This window comes from Pogona vitticeps, chromosome 3, assembly GCF_051106095.1.
Source record: "Pogona vitticeps strain Pit_001003342236 chromosome 3, PviZW2.1, whole genome shotgun sequence".
Taxonomy (NCBI): Eukaryota; Metazoa; Chordata; class Lepidosauria; order Squamata; family Agamidae; genus Pogona; species Pogona vitticeps.
Genome location: NC_135785.1, coordinates 39,641,991 through 39,661,050, shown reverse-complemented (window position 1 = coordinate 39,661,050; position 19,060 = coordinate 39,641,991). Strand labels below are relative to the sequence as shown.

At 41.2% G+C, this 19,060-nt stretch overlaps 1 protein-coding gene and 1 long non-coding RNA gene across 2 annotated transcripts in view; one reads left to right on the top strand and one right to left on the bottom strand.

The window, feature by feature from the left end:
- Window positions 1–1,815: 1,815 nt before the first annotated feature.
- Window positions 1,816–17,823, bottom strand: LOC144587832 (uncharacterized). Its single transcript, XR_013543002.1, has 2 exons — window positions 17,689–17,823; window positions 1,816–2,460 (listed from the first exon to the last, which is right to left on the bottom strand). It is a non-coding gene; the product is annotated as an uncharacterized LOC144587832 (long non-coding RNA).
- The window catches only part of TRIM42 (tripartite motif containing 42), a 30,092-nt gene continuing 13,482 nt past the window's right edge, over window positions 2,451–19,060 (top strand). The window contains exons 1-3 of the mRNA XM_020793143.3: window positions 2,451–5,925; window positions 14,549–15,231; window positions 17,207–18,033. Coding sequence (XP_020648802.2) covers window positions 5,543–5,925; window positions 14,549–15,231; window positions 17,207–18,033 — 1,893 coding nt within the window. The 5' untranslated portion in view covers window positions 2,451–5,542. The remainder of the gene's footprint in view (window positions 5,926–14,548; window positions 15,232–17,206; window positions 18,034–19,060) is intronic.

Sequence of the window (19,060 nt, the reverse complement as noted above, 5' to 3'; positions counted from 1 at the left end):
CAAAAGAAGCATCACCTCGCTCGCCGGCTGTCTCCCAAGACAGCACCACTTGCATCCTCCATCCAGAAATGTAGCCTTTCAGCCCACCCGCCTGTCTGCCAGCTGGCAGGCTGCAGTTCTGGATGGAGGGTGCAAGTGGCGCTGTCTTGGGGGAAAGCCGGCAAACGAGGTGCGCTGCCAGCCCTTTCCCCCAAGTGCCCAAGCGCTGCCTGAGAGTGCAGTTCGCTCCTGGCCCGTCCTCGAAGAGGGCTTCCAAGCCACCAACAGCAGCTGCCACCACCTCCTTCTCTTCCAGAGAAGCGGCTCTCAGGCTCTTTTTCTCTTTCGGCACCCCCAGCAGCAGCCCAGCCGGTGGTGCTTCCTCCTCCTCCTTGTCCTGCTTCAGCTGCCTCAACTCTGGAGGCTGCCTGGGCTTGCCTCACAAAGTTTGCTCCTCTGTCATGGTGGGGGTAACTGCTGCTGCTGACTGCACCTTTTTTTGAGGGGGTCCTCAGAGGAAGGTTGCCAGACCTCCGTGTTTGTGTGTGTGTGTGTGTATGCACACCTGTGCACACCTGTGGGGGCCCACCCCTGTTCTGTTTAATTTCACAGGTACCAATGGGGGCTTTTCTTCTTTGGCAAGCTGATTCTGTGAGGGTTTTTTTTAAAAAAAATTATGTCGTGCCCTCCTCCCTTCCTGCTAGGCGTTCACAGGCGCTCCGTCCCTTCTCTCCTTCTTCGTCCTGCTGCTGCTGGTGGTGGTAGTGAAGAAGGAGCCAGGGGGGTCGTGGCTGGCAACAAAGGCTCGCGCTCTCCCTCCTCCTCCTCCTCGGAGCCCCAGCCGGGCTGAGGAAACTCCTAGGCAGCTTCCTTGGGCTCTTGCTCCGTTTGGTGGAAAATCTGATGCGGCCCAACCTCACCCAGACTCTGCCTCCAGTGGCCCCCAGGTAAATTGAGTTTGAGACACCTTACCTAAGTTGTCCATTATTTAGATAACTTTTTATTTCGTGGGAAACCCGTGTCAGGGCAATGTGATTTCCTCATGAGAACCTTTCAGATTCTCACAAGAGAGCTGGGTCTATCTATCTATCTATCTATCTATCTATCTATCTATCTATCTATCTATCTATCTATCTATCTATCTATCTATCTATCTAGCTAGCTAGCTAGCTAGCTAGCTAGCTAGCTAGCTAGCTAGCTAGCTAGCTAGCTATTAGATTTCTACCCCCCCCCCCCCAGTTATCTTGCTTATCAGAATATTATGGGGCACTTTGTCAAAGGTTTTACTAAAGAAGAAAAACCTAAAAAACTGTTGTGGCACCTTACAATCTGTTACATTTTATTGTAAGCTTCCATGGACAAGTGCTATTCCCCAGACATAAGAGTCTGTGTCATGAGGATAATTTAAATCTCCCACAACTACTACATCATGTCTCATTAAAATTATTGCAATTAGTTTTACAATGATTTCATCCACATTTTCTCCTTGATTGGAAGGTGTCACATTCCCACCTGCCCCTTGGTTGTTTTACCAAACAAAGGCACAAATTATGTTTTGTTCAGCTGCCACCAGTTGATTACATCAACGTTATTCAGTATTAAAGACAGAGGTCCAGTCAACGTGTCATTAATATTCATGACCTGGGCGGGCGCCATAGATGGTCAGTAGTAAACTCCAACTATTACTTTTCTTTAGTTTTTTGCCCCAGTTATATAAATCTAGATGCTCTTGATGCAACAGCCAAGCTCATCCTACTGTACTTCTGTGCAAGAATATGTATTTTTGACATATATTGTGACTCCACCTTTCTTTCTATTTTTCTGTTCTTTTTGGAAAAAAACTATATCCTTCAATTGCTGTATTCCAGTCATGCGAGTTATCCCACCAAGTTTCACTCATCCTTAACAAATCATATATACCCTCCTGAACTAAAATTTCCAGTTCTTCTTTTGTTTCTCATACTCCTGCCATTCACATATAGTCACTAGAACTTATGTGATTTGTGTCCCACTTTCCTTCCTAAATTTTTATGAAGTTTACTATTGGGCTCCATTAGAGCTGCTCTGTCTGTTCCTCTTATTATATATAAGCATCTTTTCTGAACTCACATCTTTCTCCCTCTTTCAATTCAGTTTAAAGCCCTCCTGATGAAGTTCTTCATGCTATGTCTTCCCATTCCTTGTGAGGTGTATCCCATCACTTGACAGCAGCCTATCTTCCAGGAAGCATAGCCCTGTGGTCCCAAAATTCAAATTCCTCATTTTATACATAGCCTTTGTAGCTAGTTGTTTACCTTGAATATTTTTCTTTCCCTTTCTTTTTTTTCTTCTGAGCACTGGTACGATGAATGAGAAGACTATCTGGGCCCTAAAGTCCTTGAATTTCCTTCCCAAAGCTTCAAAGTTTGATGTGACTTTGTAGTTTTTCTTGGCTGTATCATTTCTTCTTTGTAGTTCCTCTTGGATGTGCCATTTTTCCCCCTGTGGATGAGATGAAAGGGACAGACATAAGTGGGATTTATGAGTGATGGCAATCCTTCCATCACATCCCTAATCTGTCTTCCAAGGAGACAACATACCTGGCGGGTCCATATATTCTCTTGGCATATTTCAATTTAAATCCCACACAATAAACATGTTTATTAACAGAGTTACAGAGAGTGGATCCTTTCACTCAATGTGTGTCCCTTACTTTCCAAATACAAGTGTCAGAGGGAAACTGGGTTCCTCAGGCTGTTGTTCAAAGTGCCACTGATCTCTCAAAGGCCAGACTATATTTGTCTACACTGCTCATACACCTACTCATCTAAAACCCATAGATAGCTGTGAATAACTTTAGAAATTAGCATACAGAAATGAATCTTAACCACAGAACGTACCCAGCAACCTAATCATCTAGGTAACAGGTGATTATTGGTGGCTATAACTGTGACACAAGGAGATTGCTCTTTCATAGGATCACTATAAATTGGAAGTGACTTGACGGCACATAACAATAGCAACATAACTGTGACAGCTGCATCTCAAACTCAGCAGGACCATACAACAGTCCTAGAAGTCCTCTAAAACGCTGTTATTTCGGCTGCAGCTGTTGCTAATACATTGCTTCTGGCAGCTAGAATGATTTAATCCTTCAATATCACTTAAAGAGGAATAGAAATGTTAATCAACAGTAGTCTAAGCCACTTTCCATCCAAAACCATCATAATAGGTCACTGGAAATAAATTAAAAGTACGCTGCAGACATAGCACACAAGGGAGGTTATATTGCAGTTTCTAGCTTAAAAGAAGAGGATAAATTATATCAGTTTTCTAGCCATGGTTGTGTAACACCCTCAGTTCTATGGGTCTCTTTCTCTCTCTTTCAAATGAGGATTGTAAACACAAACTTCACCTCCCCAAAATGTATATATTTTAATGAAACAACAACAATAGTGATACAACAAAACTGAACGCTACAAGTTGTACACCACAAGCACCGGACCAGGAGTTTCTTGAAGAAATAAAGAGCCCTTTTGAGACTCTAAATGAGAGCAAAGACTCAGATATATTTGTCAACGAGGGTAGGACATCCACAGCATAAAGGGATTGGCTCCAAATATACAGCCTCTAAAACCCTAAAATAAAATACAACTGCCAATGCAAATACCTAAGATCACTATATGGATTCACTCTTCCAGTGCCCCTCTGACACAAATATATTGAAATTCTACTACCTAAACCCAGATGGTGAGGCCTTTTTCAGGGATATTGGCAAGTCTTTGGGCCTAAGGCTCAAGTCCAAGTCTGAGTCTTGAGTCACTCTGAAGGGTGGTGGTGAGTGGTGACAGTGGTGGCAGATAGGGAGGCCCACAGAGACTCAACAATGTGAATCCGACAAATGGGTCCAAGTTGCGAATTGAGTTGCGAGTTGCTCCTGAAACCCCTGAGTCAAGTCCAAGTCAAGTTGCCGGTGTGACTTAAGTCAGACTCCACAGCAAGTTGTGACTCATTACTCCCCATCCTGAGGCTTTTCCCCCTCCATTGGAACAGCAGCTACTGCCTATCTTGGTCTCCTGATATTTTTAACTGAAAGCCTGAATCACAGTCCCTTCCTAAGATTTTCCTGCTTATTGGGTTGAACCAAACAGTCCATAGGAGTGGAAATAATACCAACTGTGGGTCCTGACAGCAACTTTTAGAGTATATATTTTAATTGTATTTTAATTGTTTTATATTTTTAACTGTAGTTAAACTGCTGAAAGTTGCCCAGAGACGTTTGGGCAGTGTGGGCGGCATACAAGTTAAATAAATAAATAAATAAATAAATAAATAAATAAATAAATAAATAAATAAATAAATAAATAAATAAATAAATAAATACATACATACATACATACATACATACATACATACATACATACATACATACATACATACATACATACATACATAAATAGTGAGTTAAAAGGTGCAGTGCTTTATCCATGCTGATTTATAATTTATTTATTTATTATTTAAAATTTTTTTATCCTGCCTTTCTCCTTAAAAAGGACCAGAAGCAGCTTACATAATAAAAAAGGCAATATTCAAAATTTTAAAACAGTAAATATTCAAATATTTTAAATCAATTAAACAAGCATTCTATTAAAATGGTAAATAAAATCAATACTTCCTGCATTGTTTTGACATTCTTACCTAATAGAGTAGTTTGTCTTTTCTAAACCACCCATATGACCATGACTGTTGCAAAATGACGTCAAGAACAGGGAGCAATTTTGGGTGTGCAGAAAACTTATTTCTCTCTCATGTCTTTTCTGACTGCCAAATAATTTCTTTCATCACACAAAGCCATGGGTGACATAGTAAGGATAGTTGAAGTTTTACATTACTGAAAATCTCCTGCTGCTAGAAACATAACCTATTAGTGACAATTTTAGGTAATTAAAGAGTTCTTTGTTCTGTCTTGCAGCTCCAGTGGCTTCCACGTGACGAAAGGGATTGATGGAAGTTGGATACAATTGTAAAAGTTGTGGGACAGAAATAGGATGTTTCTAATTTCCAAAACTCAACTTCTGCCCATGATGTGAGGCATAAATTATGTAAGAAGATTTGAGGCACTATAATCCAGAGATCAGAATGAGCATGCCGACCCCCTCATCATCATGCCATTTCTTTCATTAACATAAACTCTGGGAGCAGAAGGTCTGCTCATCTCATGAAGCTCTGGCTGATGGCTTGCACAAATAAACTATCAACTTAATGTGAACATGGCTGCTGCGTTTCAACTTTTTCTCCTGTGTGGTTCAGCTAACTGCCAAACCCATGTACAAATCTCCCTTTTCTCTGCCATTGTGACATATTTTGTGATGTTACCACCGACCAACTAGTTTCATAAGCAAAGAAAGCCACAGTTACATTGGCAAAATCCATTGTGACGTCATCCTTCCTCTCCAAGTAGCCAGAAAGGACTTTTTACAACATCAGGCCAAAATAGGCTATAGGATAATTGCCGCGTAGCCGCAATCGCCCTGCCCCAGCACAGCATTCTAGGACCAAAGGACAACATTTTATTTTCGCACCCATGTCTACCCTGAGCTGTGCCTGTTGCTTGACGTGCCCATGTTGCCCAGGCTGTAAATGCTGCTATCTCTGCATAAAGCTTCGACAATTTCTGAATAACATAACATCGGGCAGGTGCTGCTCGTGCTGGCGTTTCCTGTTTAGTGATGAAAGGAACTGTGACTGTTGCTACTGCCCACATACGGAAGATGCAAAATGCCAGTGCTGTCACTGCTCATGCTCAGAAACCCCCAATTGTCGCTGGTGCTGCTGTTCCTGTGCCAGTAATCGGAACTGCAAGTGCTTATGCTGTACAGATGAGAACACCGATTGCCAGTGCTATGAAAGCAGATGCTGCACTTACCTCAACTATTTACCGTACACGTATAGATACAGAGGTAGAAGGTAAGTGACATCCAGCTGTGTTTTCTTCAGTAGAAGAAGAAACTCTTGTTATACCAGTCCAAACCATTGGACCACCAAATGCAGGAATGTCAGCAAGATCGTTTCAGTAACCATGATCTCAAACATGCATGTTTTGTGAGATAAAAGCAGTGGCTGAAATCCTGTTGTGCAGTTACATAAATGGTGTACCTTTTGGAAACACATTGCAATAGGTTAAGAAATTTTCATAGGCGTTATTTGTGGTATACTGAACTGCATGACTTGGCATGCAGCAACTAATATCTGTGGAGATTTCTTAACTAACGGGAATTGAGTCAACGACTAAACAGGACTTCAGAAGATAGTTTTGAGTTTTCTGCCCTTTAAATGTATATCTTTAGGAGAGACATTGGTCTGGCTATTTACATATGTTCCTAAACATATGTACATAGCCAGACCAATGCCCTGGGAATGAAAGCAAACAAGGATCTCACTAAGGCTACTAATCTTCATACGTAATATAGCAGCTTCTGCTGATACCTAATCGACAAAAAGAGGGAGCAAAGGTTAATAGGCAATGTGTTTTCAGCCACCTCTGTGTCTCAGTCTGTCCCTACTTGAGTGGGCTAGAATAAGCAAAAAGCAAGCAAAACAAACAAAACAAAAGCTCCATCATATCTACTCATATGTTGAGCAGGACTTCACTGACCAGCCCACTACCACCATGATGTGCCTCACCAGCATCCTATTTTGATACAATGAAGCATGGACCTCTGAGGAGAGGAAGCAAATGGGTGAAGTTTTTCCCTTTCTAGATATCCAGGATCAATAGGTGCTTTAGTAATGGAGGGAACTGTCAAGTTTCATGTGATTTGAATTACTGCTTCATTTTAATTTCTTAAACCTTAAGTTATATAAGTTTATGTATGTGTGTAGTGTAACAAGTGCCGTGAGTCAAGGAATTTCCACAGGCATTTTCTGTAGCAAGCTTGCTCAACTGCAAGCTGGAGATCAGAAAAGGGAATCCTCCAGTTAAACAGTTCTTGCGCTCTGTGAAAATGGACAGCTGGCAAAATAAATGTGTCAATTTAGGTATTTAAAAAACAAACAAAATTAAAATTCTCTCTCACTTGTACATATCAGGTAAAATAGGTACACTTTTCCTATCCTGTAAAGGACCATATTGTACTTGCTAGTCATACAGATGAGAAAGCTGGATTGTGTACTTCACTTTTTCTCTTGTGGTAAAATATGGCATGTGCCAGCACTGTGCCTTCCTTTCTCATCTCCTGCTCTAAACTATGGCACTGAAGATGTTCTGTTTCTGCAAATGTGGTCTTTCCAAGCTGATGTACCATCTTTAAGCAACAGAAATATGGCCTCTTCTGAGACATGAAGGACTGCTCCGAGGCACTGTGTTTGCACTGTCATCTTTTTCACCATTTTTGTAGCTTGTTCTGAAGCTGAAGTCATTTTTGGTGAAATCAAACATTAAAATAACTTTTCTTGCCCTTTCTAGGGAGAATTCATTCTGCACCTTGACTGATATACTTTTATTCCTGACTCCTAAAATAGTTTGATTGATCTCTCAGTTTCCTTCCTTTGGGCAAGGAACCAAACCAGATGGACAGGTAGCTGATACCATCTTCAAAAAACGCTTAAAAGATTTTCTCCTTCCGTTTGGTTTTGTAAATGGAATTAATGGCTAGGCTCCCATGTGCCAGGGTAACTCAATAAGCATGAATCCCTGTGGCAAATTGTTTTAGATAAGTAGGTTTGCATTCCCCAGTCATGTGATTTGTTGCATGACTAGCAAAATAAGTGTGAACAATTTAACTAGCAGCAATTCATTCCTGAGATTTTTGCCATTTGATATTTGCACTTGCATACATAAGTAAGTATTCTGCCCAACACACCTGTAGTGCCTTACTGTAATATACTAGATGAAATCACAGGCCAAAACAAAAATGACCTTTCTTTACTAATATGAGGAATCTTCCCCAATACCATTTCTGTGAACAGTTTTTTTTTCCAACTAGTCATTTCCCTTATGCAATCAGCAATGAGTCTAGAGTATGCTCCTACTAACATGGAGACTCTCCATGCAAGCAAGAAGTCAGATTTTCTAGGACCCTTCTGCATGAGCTTCATGAGGTCCCTTGCAACTGGGAACCCTTTGTCTAAGAAGTTTGAAGGAGACATTACAGTCTATATCACTAGATATAGCACCCTTTCCCTTGCTTTCAGATTCTCTGCTGAATGAGTGCTCACATGATAAGGAACCTATCCTGATCAGACTCACCACTGTGTGTTTGAAGAAAGTTGTAATACAGAGGGTGGGGCTAGGTGGCCCCTCTGTGTTCAGAATGCTAGATTCTGCAACATTTAATCAGGGCAATAGTAGAAGAAGAGAAACACTCTGACTTGAATTAAGTTTAAACTAGAGAGGAATTTGGGAAGCGGGTGTTGCTTCCTGCATCATGCAGTTAAGCCCTGTAAGTAAGATAAGTTCACATTCTGAGTTCTTCAGTTCTGTAAAACCCTCTGGTTTATGAATGTGGGATATTGCACTTCAATATTGTGCCCATGTTGCCAGCAGGAAAAGGGCTGCCAAGCTTTGGGGCAGCCTGAATGTTGACAATACCAATGACAGCAGTCAAGGATACCCTGTTCTGCTCACTGTGTTTAGTCGTTTAGTCGTGTCCGACTCTTCGTGACCCCATGGACCAGAGCACGCCAGGCCCTTCTGTCTTCTAGTGCCTCCCGGAGTTGTGTCAGGTTCATGTTGGTTGCTTCGCAGACACTGTCCAGCCATCTCATCCTTGGTCGTCCCCTTCTCCTCTTGCCATCACACCTTCCTAACATCAAGGTTTTTTCCAAGGACTCTTTTCTTCTCATGAGATGGCCAAAGTACTGGAGCCTCAGCTTCAGGATCTGTCCTTCAAGTGAGCACTCAGGGTTGATTTCCTTTAGAACTGATAGGTTTGTTCTCCTTGCAGTCCAGGGGATTCTCAAGAGCCTCCTCCAGCACCACAATTCAAAGGCATCAATTCTTCGGCGGTCTGCTTTCTTTATGGTCCAGCTCTCACTTCCATACATCATGACAGGAAAAACCATAGCTTTGACTATTCGGACTTTTGTTGGCAAGGTGATGTCTCTGCTTCTCAAAATGCTGTCAAGATTTGTCATCGCTTTCCTCCCAAGAAGAAGGCGCCTTTTAATTTCAGGGCTGCTGTCTCCATCTGCAGTGATCATGGAGCCCAGGAAGATAAAATTTGACACTGCCTCCATATCTTCCCCTTCTACTTCCCAGGAGGTGATGGGACCAGTGGCCATGATCTTAGTTTTTTTGATGTTGAGTTTCAGACCGTTTTTTGCACTCTCCTCTTTCACTCTCATTACAAGGTTCTTTAATTCCTCCTCACTTTCTGCCATCAGAGTGGTATCATCTGCATATCGGAGGTTGTTGATATTTCTTCCGGCAATCTTAATTCCGGCTTGGGTTTCTTCCAGTCCAGCCTTCCGCATGATGTATTCTGCATATAAGTTAAATAAGCTGGGGGACAATATACAGCCTTGCCGTACTCCTTTCCCAATTTTGAACCACTCAGTTGTTCCATGACCAGTTCTAACTGTTGCTTCCTGTCCCACATATAGGTTTCTCAGGAGATGGATAAGGTGGTCAGGCACTCCCATTTCTTTAAGAACTTGCCATAGTTTGCTGTGGTCCACACAGTCAAAGGCTTTCGCATAGTCAATGAAGCAGAAGTAGATATTTTTCTGGAACTCTCTGGCTTTCTCCATAATCCAGCGCAAGTTAGCAATTTGGTCTCGAGTTCCTCTGCCTCTTCGGAATCCAGCTTGTACTTCTGGGAGTTCTCGGTCCACATACTGCTGAAGCCTACCTTGTAGGATTTTGAGCATAACCTTGCTAGCGTGTGAAATGAGTGCAATTGTACGGTAGTTGGAGCATTCTTTGGCACTGCCTTTCTTTGGGATTGGGATGTAGACTGATCTTTTCCAATCCTCTGGCCACTGTTGAGTTTTCCAAACTTGCTGGCATATTGAATGCAGCACCTTAACAGCATCATCTTTCAAGATTTTAAATAGTTCAACTGGAATGCCATCACCTCCACTGGCCTTGTTGTTAGCCAGGCTTTCTAAGGCCCACTTGACTTCGCTCTCCAGGATGTCTGGCTCAAGGTCAGCAACTACATTGTCTGGGATGTCCGGGATATCCAAATCTTTCTGATATAATTCCTCTGTGTATTCTTGCCACCTCTTCTTGACATCTTCTGCTTCTGTTAGGTCCCTCCCATTTTTGTCTTTTATCATGTTCATCTTTGCGCAAAATGTTCCTCTAATATGTCCAATTTTCCTGAACAGATCTCTGGTCTTTCCTTTTCTGTTATCTTCCTCTATTTCTTTGCATTGTTCATTTAAGAAGGCCCTCTTGTCTCTCCTTGCTATTCTTTGGAAGTCTGCATTCAAGTTTCTGTAACTTTCCCTATCTCCCTTGCATTTTGCTTCCCTTCTCCTCTCTGCTATTTCTAAGGCCTCGTTGGACAGCCACTTTGCTTTCTTGCATTTCCTTTTCTTTGGGATGGTTTTCGTTGCTGCCTCCTGGACAATGTTACGAGCCTCTATCCAAAGTTCTTCAGGCACTCTGTCCACCAAATCTAGTTCCTTAAATCTGTTCTTTACTTCCACTGTGTATTCATAAGGGATTTGGTTTAGATTATACCTGAGTGGCTCAGTGGTTTTTCCTACTCTCTTCAGTCTAAGCTTGAATTTTGCTATGAGAAGCTGATGATCAGAACCGCAGTCAGCTCCAGGTCTTGTTTTTGCTGACTGTATAGAGCTTCTCCATCTTTGGCTGCAGAGAATATAATCAATCTGATTTCGATATTGCCCAACTGGTGATTTCCATGTATAGAGTCGCCTCTTGTGTTGTTGGAAAAGAGTGTTTGTGATGACCAGCTTATTCTCTTGACAAAACTCTATTAGCCTTTGTCCTGCTTCGTTCTGAACTCCAAGGCCAAACTTCCCTGTTGTTCCTTTTATCTCTTGGCTCCCTACTTTAGCATTCCAGTCCCCTAGAATGAGAAGAACATCTTTCTTTGGTGTCAGTTCTAGAAGGTGTTGTAAATCTTCATAGAATTGTTCAATTTCAGTCTCCTCAGCAATGCTGGTTGGTGCATAAACTTGGATTATTGTGATGTTGAATGGTCTGCCTTGGATTCGTATTGACATCATTCTATCATTTTTGAGATTGTATCCCATTACAGCTTTTCCCACTCTTTTGTTGACTATGAGGGCTACTCCATTCCTTCTACGGGATTCTTGCCCACAATAGTAGATATGATAATCATCTGAGCTGAATTCGCCCATTCCTGTCCATTTTAGTTCACTGATGCCCAGGATGTCGATGTTTATTCTTGCCATCTCCTGTTTGACCACCTCCAGCTTCCCAACGTTCATAGATCTTACATTCCAGGTTCCTATGCAGTATTTTTCTTTGCAGCATTGGATTTTCCTTTCACTTCCAGGCACGTCCACAGCTGAGCGTCCTTTCGGCTTTGGCCCAACCACTTCATTAGCTCTGGAGCTACTTGTACTTGTCCTCCACTCTTCCTCAGTAGCATGTTGGACGCCTTCCGACCTGAGGGGCCCATCTTCCAGCGTCATATCTTTTAGCCTTTTGTTTCTGATCATGGGGCGTTCTTGGCAAAGATACTGGAGTGGCTTGCCATTTCCTACTCCAGGTGGATTGCGTTTAGTCGGAACTCTCCACTATGTCCTGTCCGTCTTGGGTGTCCCTGCACGGCATAGCCCATAGCTTCTCTGAGTTACTCAAGCCCCTTCGCCACGACAAGGCAGCAATCCATGAAGGAGGTTCTGCTCACTACCATTCACAAAGTGACACTACACAAGGGAAAATCCCAGAAGCTGACTTTTTTTCATCAGTTAACTTCTCACCTAAACACAAAGCAATTGTCATGGCTGCTTTTCAACATGTGAATGGTAGTGAGCAGAATGGTAGTATCCTGTAGATCAGTGGTCCCCAACCTTGGGCCTCCAGATGTTCTTGGACTACAACTCTCAGAAGCCTTCACCACCACTTCTGCTGGCCAGGATTTCTGTGAGTTGAAGTCCAAGAATATCTGGAGGCCCAAGGTTGGAGACCACTGCTGTAGATCATCTTGACTGCTGCCATTGGTCTTGTCAATATTCAGGCTGCCCTTTGCTATGTGAAACTTGGCATTCTTTTCCCCCCCTGCTGGCAACATGGACACAATTTTGTGCAGCGATATTGAGCCATTTCCTAGCTTTTTAAATTGTGGGTACAGAAGCACAATATCCACATTAATTAACCAAAGGGTTTTTGAAGAATTTAATTTCCCGGCTTTTTAAAATGGGAGTTTAAATATGCATACTCTACACACAAATTCCAACAGAAATTTCCCTCATATAGAATTATCCAGTGGTAGAGGTTTCCAAAAGGTGAACACATGATCTGTACTATGGTTCCTTAGCAGAAGACAGAAGCAAGAACAGCTGTTATGTGGCTATAGTTCCTCTGTAGCAAAATATTTTGAAGGGCTGTTTTGGACTTAATGAAATGGTGAAGCAAAGGCGTAAGTAGGTACCATATGTTAAATGGAAAAAGATACACACCCTTTAATCTCTTGGACAAACTAATGTTGCCATGCCTGTTCTGCAGAATGCAGACTAAAAATTATGTTCTAATTTCCAAACCCTTTCCTTGAGTGAGGCAGTGAGGAAGAAAAGCTGTATCAGACCAAAAGCTCTACAAAACTGTTGTGCACCTCATGGTGCAGTGGTTAAACTGCTGTACTGCAGCCAAAACTGTGCTGATGGCCTGGGGTTCAATCCCAGGTAGCCAACTCAAGGTTAACTCAGCCTTCTATCCTTCTGAGGTAGGTAAAATGAGTACCCAGCTTGCTGGGGCTGTGTGTTAATGTGTAGCCTGCATAATTAATTTGTAAACAGCCCAGGGAATGCTTTAAGTGCTATGGTGTGGTACTGTATATAAGCAGCACACTTTACTTTTGCTTTCCAAAAGATTTTCCTTTTCCTTTTAAATAATAAAAAGGAAGAGGTTGGAATTAGGAAAGACTGTGACTGGAAACAAAGGTTAAAATCATTTATGCTATGTGAAAAGAAGATAGTGAATAAAGACAGGGATGAAAAGGAGCTCATTTAAATGTGGAATTTAAAGAATACCATACAAATTTGAAATATAACCAGAAAAGCAGGAAAGTGGGTGCTCAATCCAGTCCAGCCTGAAGTCTCACTAGAGCAAAAATGAGTAACCTGAGCCTATCCTACCATGCACATATATTTGAAATACAAAAATGACCAGTATATACTATATTGCTGGGAAAAGTGAGATGGAGAAGTAGGAAAAGAGGAAAACCTAACATGAAGTAGGTTGAATCAGTAGAGGAAACCACAGCTGTTCTATCCCAGGTAGCCGGCTCAAGGTTGACTCAGCCTTCTATCCTTCCGAGGTCGGTAAAATGAGTACCCAGCTTGCTGGGGGGGCAATGTGTAGCCGTTATAATTAAAATTGTAAACCGCCCGGAGAGTGCTTGTAGCGCTATGGGGCGGTATATAAGTCCAATAAATAAATAAATAAATAAATAAATAAATAATTTGCAAGACCTGAGCAGAACTTATAATACAGTATTCTTAGAAAGAGGGGGGCATTAGGAAGAGAACATGTTTCAAGTCAGTAACTCATATAGGCAGCACACATCAGCAGTGACCGGATGGCACATAGCCTCTTTGGAGGTTTTCTTCCTTAATTACCAAACAATGGTATAATGACAAGATGGGTGGAATAGGCATCAAAGCTATGTAAGACCACGCCCAGCCACAAAGCAAAAAACAGTAATTTCCTAACTTAAATTAGTGAGCTTCTGAATGTTGAGTCTCTGTTTTTAAAAATATCTTTTAAAATGCTTTTAACCCAGAAATAGAAATTATTTTTAACTTCTGTTTGGTCAGGAAGGAGTTAAAAAGTTCTCCTCCTGAAAGTCATTTAATTTGGTCCTGACTGGCTGGGTCAAAAGTTCAGATCTCACTTTTCTAACTTGCATCATTGTTTATGCTTAGAATTTTAGTGTTGATAACAGAGTCAGAAAGTCAGAGATTTTCTCCTTTAAAATTGCTTTTCTCGGATTTAGTTTAAACTCCCCTGCCATTCTAAATAATAATCATAAATAAAATGGGGGCTGGGACTAGCTATTCTCTTTCAAGATAATCAGTTTTGGTTTAAAAAATGTATTTGAGCTGTTTTAAATCTGCAGACAGAAAACGTTGCCAGTGTCTGCCTGATGTGTGTGTTTAAAACCATTTTACTTTTATAAAACCATAACTTGAAAACCATTTGCCCAAACATTTCTAAATTTGACACTGGACAAGACCAGATTGTTTCAAAGTTATAATTTTTTGTTTGGGGTACTCCCATGTTTTGAGTTGCCTTATGAAACGCTGATTTATTCTAATGCACAACATTTATTGCTGCACTCTCGTGCGGCAATAATGAAACTGCAAGCATTGTTGGAATCACTATCTATCACTGATAAATATTTTTAATTTTTTTCCTTATACCTAGACGCAGAATTGGAAGTGACACAACTGTCGTTTCACTGGACAGGGATGTCTCACCACACGCTTTTGTTGACCAGCTCGTTTGCCCTCTGTGTCAGAGGTTGTTTACTCGCCCATTTATGCTGCCATGTAATCACTGTATTTGTGATAGGTGCATACTGAGAAGTCAAGCTGAGGCGGAGATCACGGAGAATTTCTTTATCATCACATGTCCAACTTGCAGCAAAGCACATTGCCTCCCATTTGCTCGGAAAATACAGCTCAGGGTTAATTACCTAAGAGCCAGATTGGCTAGGAAGTATATGCGCCAACATGGTTTCCTACGGTGGCGGTTTGACAGAAGCCATTTACCAGTCTATTGCCAAGTTTGTGATGAGCAGCGCAGGGCCACCAAGAGATGTGTAACATGTCAACTGAATTACTGTAACATTTGCTTGAGGAATCTCCATCAGGATGTCACTTTTCAAAACCACGTATATGCCAAAATCGGTGATGAAGTCTGGGAAGAAACAAACTGTGTGATCCATGGTGATTCATTGCTTTCCAAATACTGCCTTGATGACCATGAACTGGTTTGTGAATATTGCTGTGATTCACAGCACAGTGATCATAACACCGTTACTTTGCCAATGGCATGTTCGAAAATGGCTGCTGCATTATTCTCTGCTATAGCAAAGTTTAAAAAAGGTTCCTGTTTGTATTTAATTTTTTTCTTTTCCCTTGATTCATTATTAGATACTTTGAAAGTACAATACTAAACGCATGAGCACTTTCTACTCTAGTCTCTGAGTAAATATAGCAACAACTTGGTAGATTCTGATCACATAATTGGAGGAGAGATCTAGCAGTGTAGTGCAGTGACAATGAGTTTCAAACACCCGTAAAGATAAAAAGCTCACTCTGAGGTCGGGGAAACCTATTTCTCAGCTTACTTTACCAGACTGTGATGAACTTAAAGTGGGTTAGCTATATGCCCATGAAAACTGATTTGGGTTTCTTGAACAGCAGAATACAACTGATAAATGAAGATTACTATGAGGCTGGCTTGGAAGGTGAAAAAGTAACCAGAATCCTTTGGTTATTTATTCTGATTTAAGTGCTACTATGTAAACTGCAGCAGTAAACTTGTGCTATTTGAAAAGGAAGCTTGAATCCATCATCATATGCCTGAATCATGGGAGTTAGTGTATGATTAGGGTGGCAAGTGGCAATTTGTAATGTCATTGCACTTAGTTCAGTTTAACACACTAACAGTATTCTGGCCAGTACTGGCAATATGCTTTGGTACAGTAGCATTTAAAATTTTGGGCAACTTAAAGTACCAAAAGACTCCCTCCCCTGACCAGCGTGTAAACGCCATGAAGGAATAGTAGAGCAATGTTGCTAAAGGTAAAGGTAAAGGTTCCTCTTGACATTTAGTCAGTTGTGCCCAACTCTAGGGGGCGGTGCTCATCCCCATTTCCAAGCTGTAGAGCCAGCGTTTGTCCAAAGACAGTTCCGTTTTCACGTGGCCAGCACGGCTATACATGGAACGCTGTTTGCCTTCCCACCAAGGTGGTACCTATTTATCTACTCGCATCTGCATGCTTTTGAACTGCTAGGCTGGCGAGTGAGCTGGGACAAAGCAATGGGAGCTCACTCCATCTCATGAATTCAGTCTTATGACTGCTGGTCTTCTGACCCTGCAGCACAGGCTTCTGTGGTTTAGCCCGTAGTGCCACCATGTTCCTTAGTAGAGCAATAGTAGAGCAATGTTGCTAAGTGAGAGCTAAATGTTTCTTAAAATTCTCTCATGCTACCAGGGGTGGACATTGAAGTATGCATGTATTCCCTTGCAAAGTAAATAGAAACTCTGGTCACTTGAAATTCCAGTCTGTTGGTCAGCAGACAAACTGGGGATCTATTTTACCAAATTTTTCTGTTTGTTGGTTTGGGAGGGAGAAGAAATTTTCTCCCAAGTTCTTCAGGGCAGAGCTCACCTGTTGCAGTGGCAGCAGAATAACTGTCCCCCACTACTTCGCCCTGCCTGATTCTACAATTGGTTGAAGCAGCAGTTGTTTTGGCAGTCTGACCACCATTATGGACCAGTCACAACAACTCAGTACAGTATTGTCTCACTCTTGCCCATTCTGTGAGCATCTGGATGGTGGAGGGGTAGATGCAATCCAAATATAGTGAAGATCTTTTTAAAAAAAAAAAATTGCAAGGTAAAACGCTTTTCCTAAGCAAGTGAACAGAGATGAAAAAGAACTCAAGTATTTTTCAGGGAATTCTTTTGAGAAAGTTCAGGTCATCATCAGGGTATTCACACAGGAGAAATAAGCATGGGGTAATTTGATCTATTCCTCTTTTTAAAATACTCTGAGAGTTCAGATTGTCAACATCATATCCAATTTTTCCCTATTTCCTAGGAGCTCCTCACAGAGGAGTAGCTGCAAATTCAGTTTCTGATTAATAACATGATGCCAGCAGCAGTTTGTAAATTTCTGTGAATTCTAGCAAAGTCACACCTTCATGAGTTACCTTGGATTGCAAACTCTCTAGTACTCTAAATGTGATCAGCTCATGTTTACCCCTCTGTATTAGTTTATAAATGAGTAGATCATGTTTCAAATGAACAGTAGTGCAACTATTACATGGTATTTTTATTTTGTATTTGCAGTACGATATATAATTGATAATGATCTAATGGAAGTCCTTGTACTAAGAAACAATTTTAAGTCCTATAAAGAAACAAAAAGGAAAGAGATCAGGAATGGCTTCATCAAGTTACGGATCATACTTCAAGAAAGAGAGAAAGAGTTGATGGAGGCAGTAGAAAACCTTGAGCTTCAAAAACAGAAGGCACTTCATGAATATGCAGCATATACAACAAGGAGAATTGACCAGATGGACAGTCTCATGCAATATTCTAAGGAAGCTTTAAAGGAAAGCAGCCACATTGCATTTCTGCAGTCTGCAAATTGTTTGGTAAATGAAATTGAAGATTCCATTGCAAACATTTACCAACCAAGCCCACATCTCAGGGAAGACCCTATTAAATATCTTAAAGTGAACTTTGAAGAACTTGCAGAAAACTTGCAAAGCATTTTCCCATCACTTGTAAATAAGCTGCGCTATGACAAAATAACCAAATGTCCTTACCCTTGTAGTTCTGACGTGATGATTCCAAGGAACATTTCCAGTGCACATATTCCTAACCCATTAGGGTTGAATCGAAGTCAGTCTTTATCATCTTTTACTTCATTCGATGATCCAGCTATGATGAACAATGAACTGTCTCTTAGACCAAAATCATCACCGCCATCTAAAATGAAAAATAATGGCATGTATGCAGTTTGGCATGCATCCTCGGGTACTGCGAGAAATGAACTGAGTAATCAAAGTCATGGTCTCTATTACAATCCAGAAGTACTTGGAGAACCATCTTCTTCTGTTCCTGGCCTTGTTGTTGTTTACCAAACACTTGTCTATCCAACTGTTGCTAAGGTAAGAATATTTGTAAAACAATTTATGAATTCGAAATTTTTTGTCTAGGAGGTTGTTTTGCTTCAGTCTTTGGACATTGTTCTCCACAGCTTCTTGTCACAGCAATCAGCAAGATATGAATGAAATAACCGTGTAGATAAGGGCTAGACCCAGACATGCTCTTCCATAGATGGAAGGGTTTCTGCCATGTGTGGAAGGGATTCTGATTTAGCAGAAGCTCCCATTGGAAAGTAATTTTTACTTACTCTACTTTCCCCTGCCTCATATCCTGTACTGTTCTGAATGGTTCTCCCCCTCCTTCCAGTCTCTAGAGAAGCTTTTTCAGATGGTACAAGTGCAGGGGGGCAGTTGCAAACATATTTTCTCACTTCCACTGGCTAGAGCATTGCTTAAGTGGACCTCTGTTCATAGAAAGTCTCAATCCAGTGTAAAAGAAAAAATGAGTTGTATTGATTCATGCAGGCATAATTAGTCTGGTATAGTGCAATTAACATTGGAAGGTTATAATATTTGGAATATTATATTAAAATATGCAAAAGGCTACATAATGGTCAATTCTATCACCAAGGAACACTTGTTCTGGATGGGGTAACATCTAACAGAACATGTACACACTTTTGGTTACTTCTCAGTTCTGATTCATGACTCAAGACAGCTTCAGTGGTTAGAAATGCTTATGACCATGCGAGTGGTTCACAATCTAAGCATTTAAACCAAGATGTGTAGCATGGTCAACCCAGCCAATTTATTTTTGGCACACAAAGCAGAAAATCTCAAGCACCAACTCTCATTCCAGGCCATTAAAAATACAATAATAACAGATTATATAATTACTATTTTTCTTCATATTCATGAAACCCCAAGCTTCTGCTTGAGGCAGTCACTTTGTCCTGCTTAGTGATTGGATTGGCCCTCAACTCCCGCATCCCCACATTTGTACAGAAAAACTCAAAGGTGTGAGATAGTGTCATCCTAATGATTGCCTCTAAGGAGTTGTTGGAAAGATGGCCACAGCTGGCTTTCACCA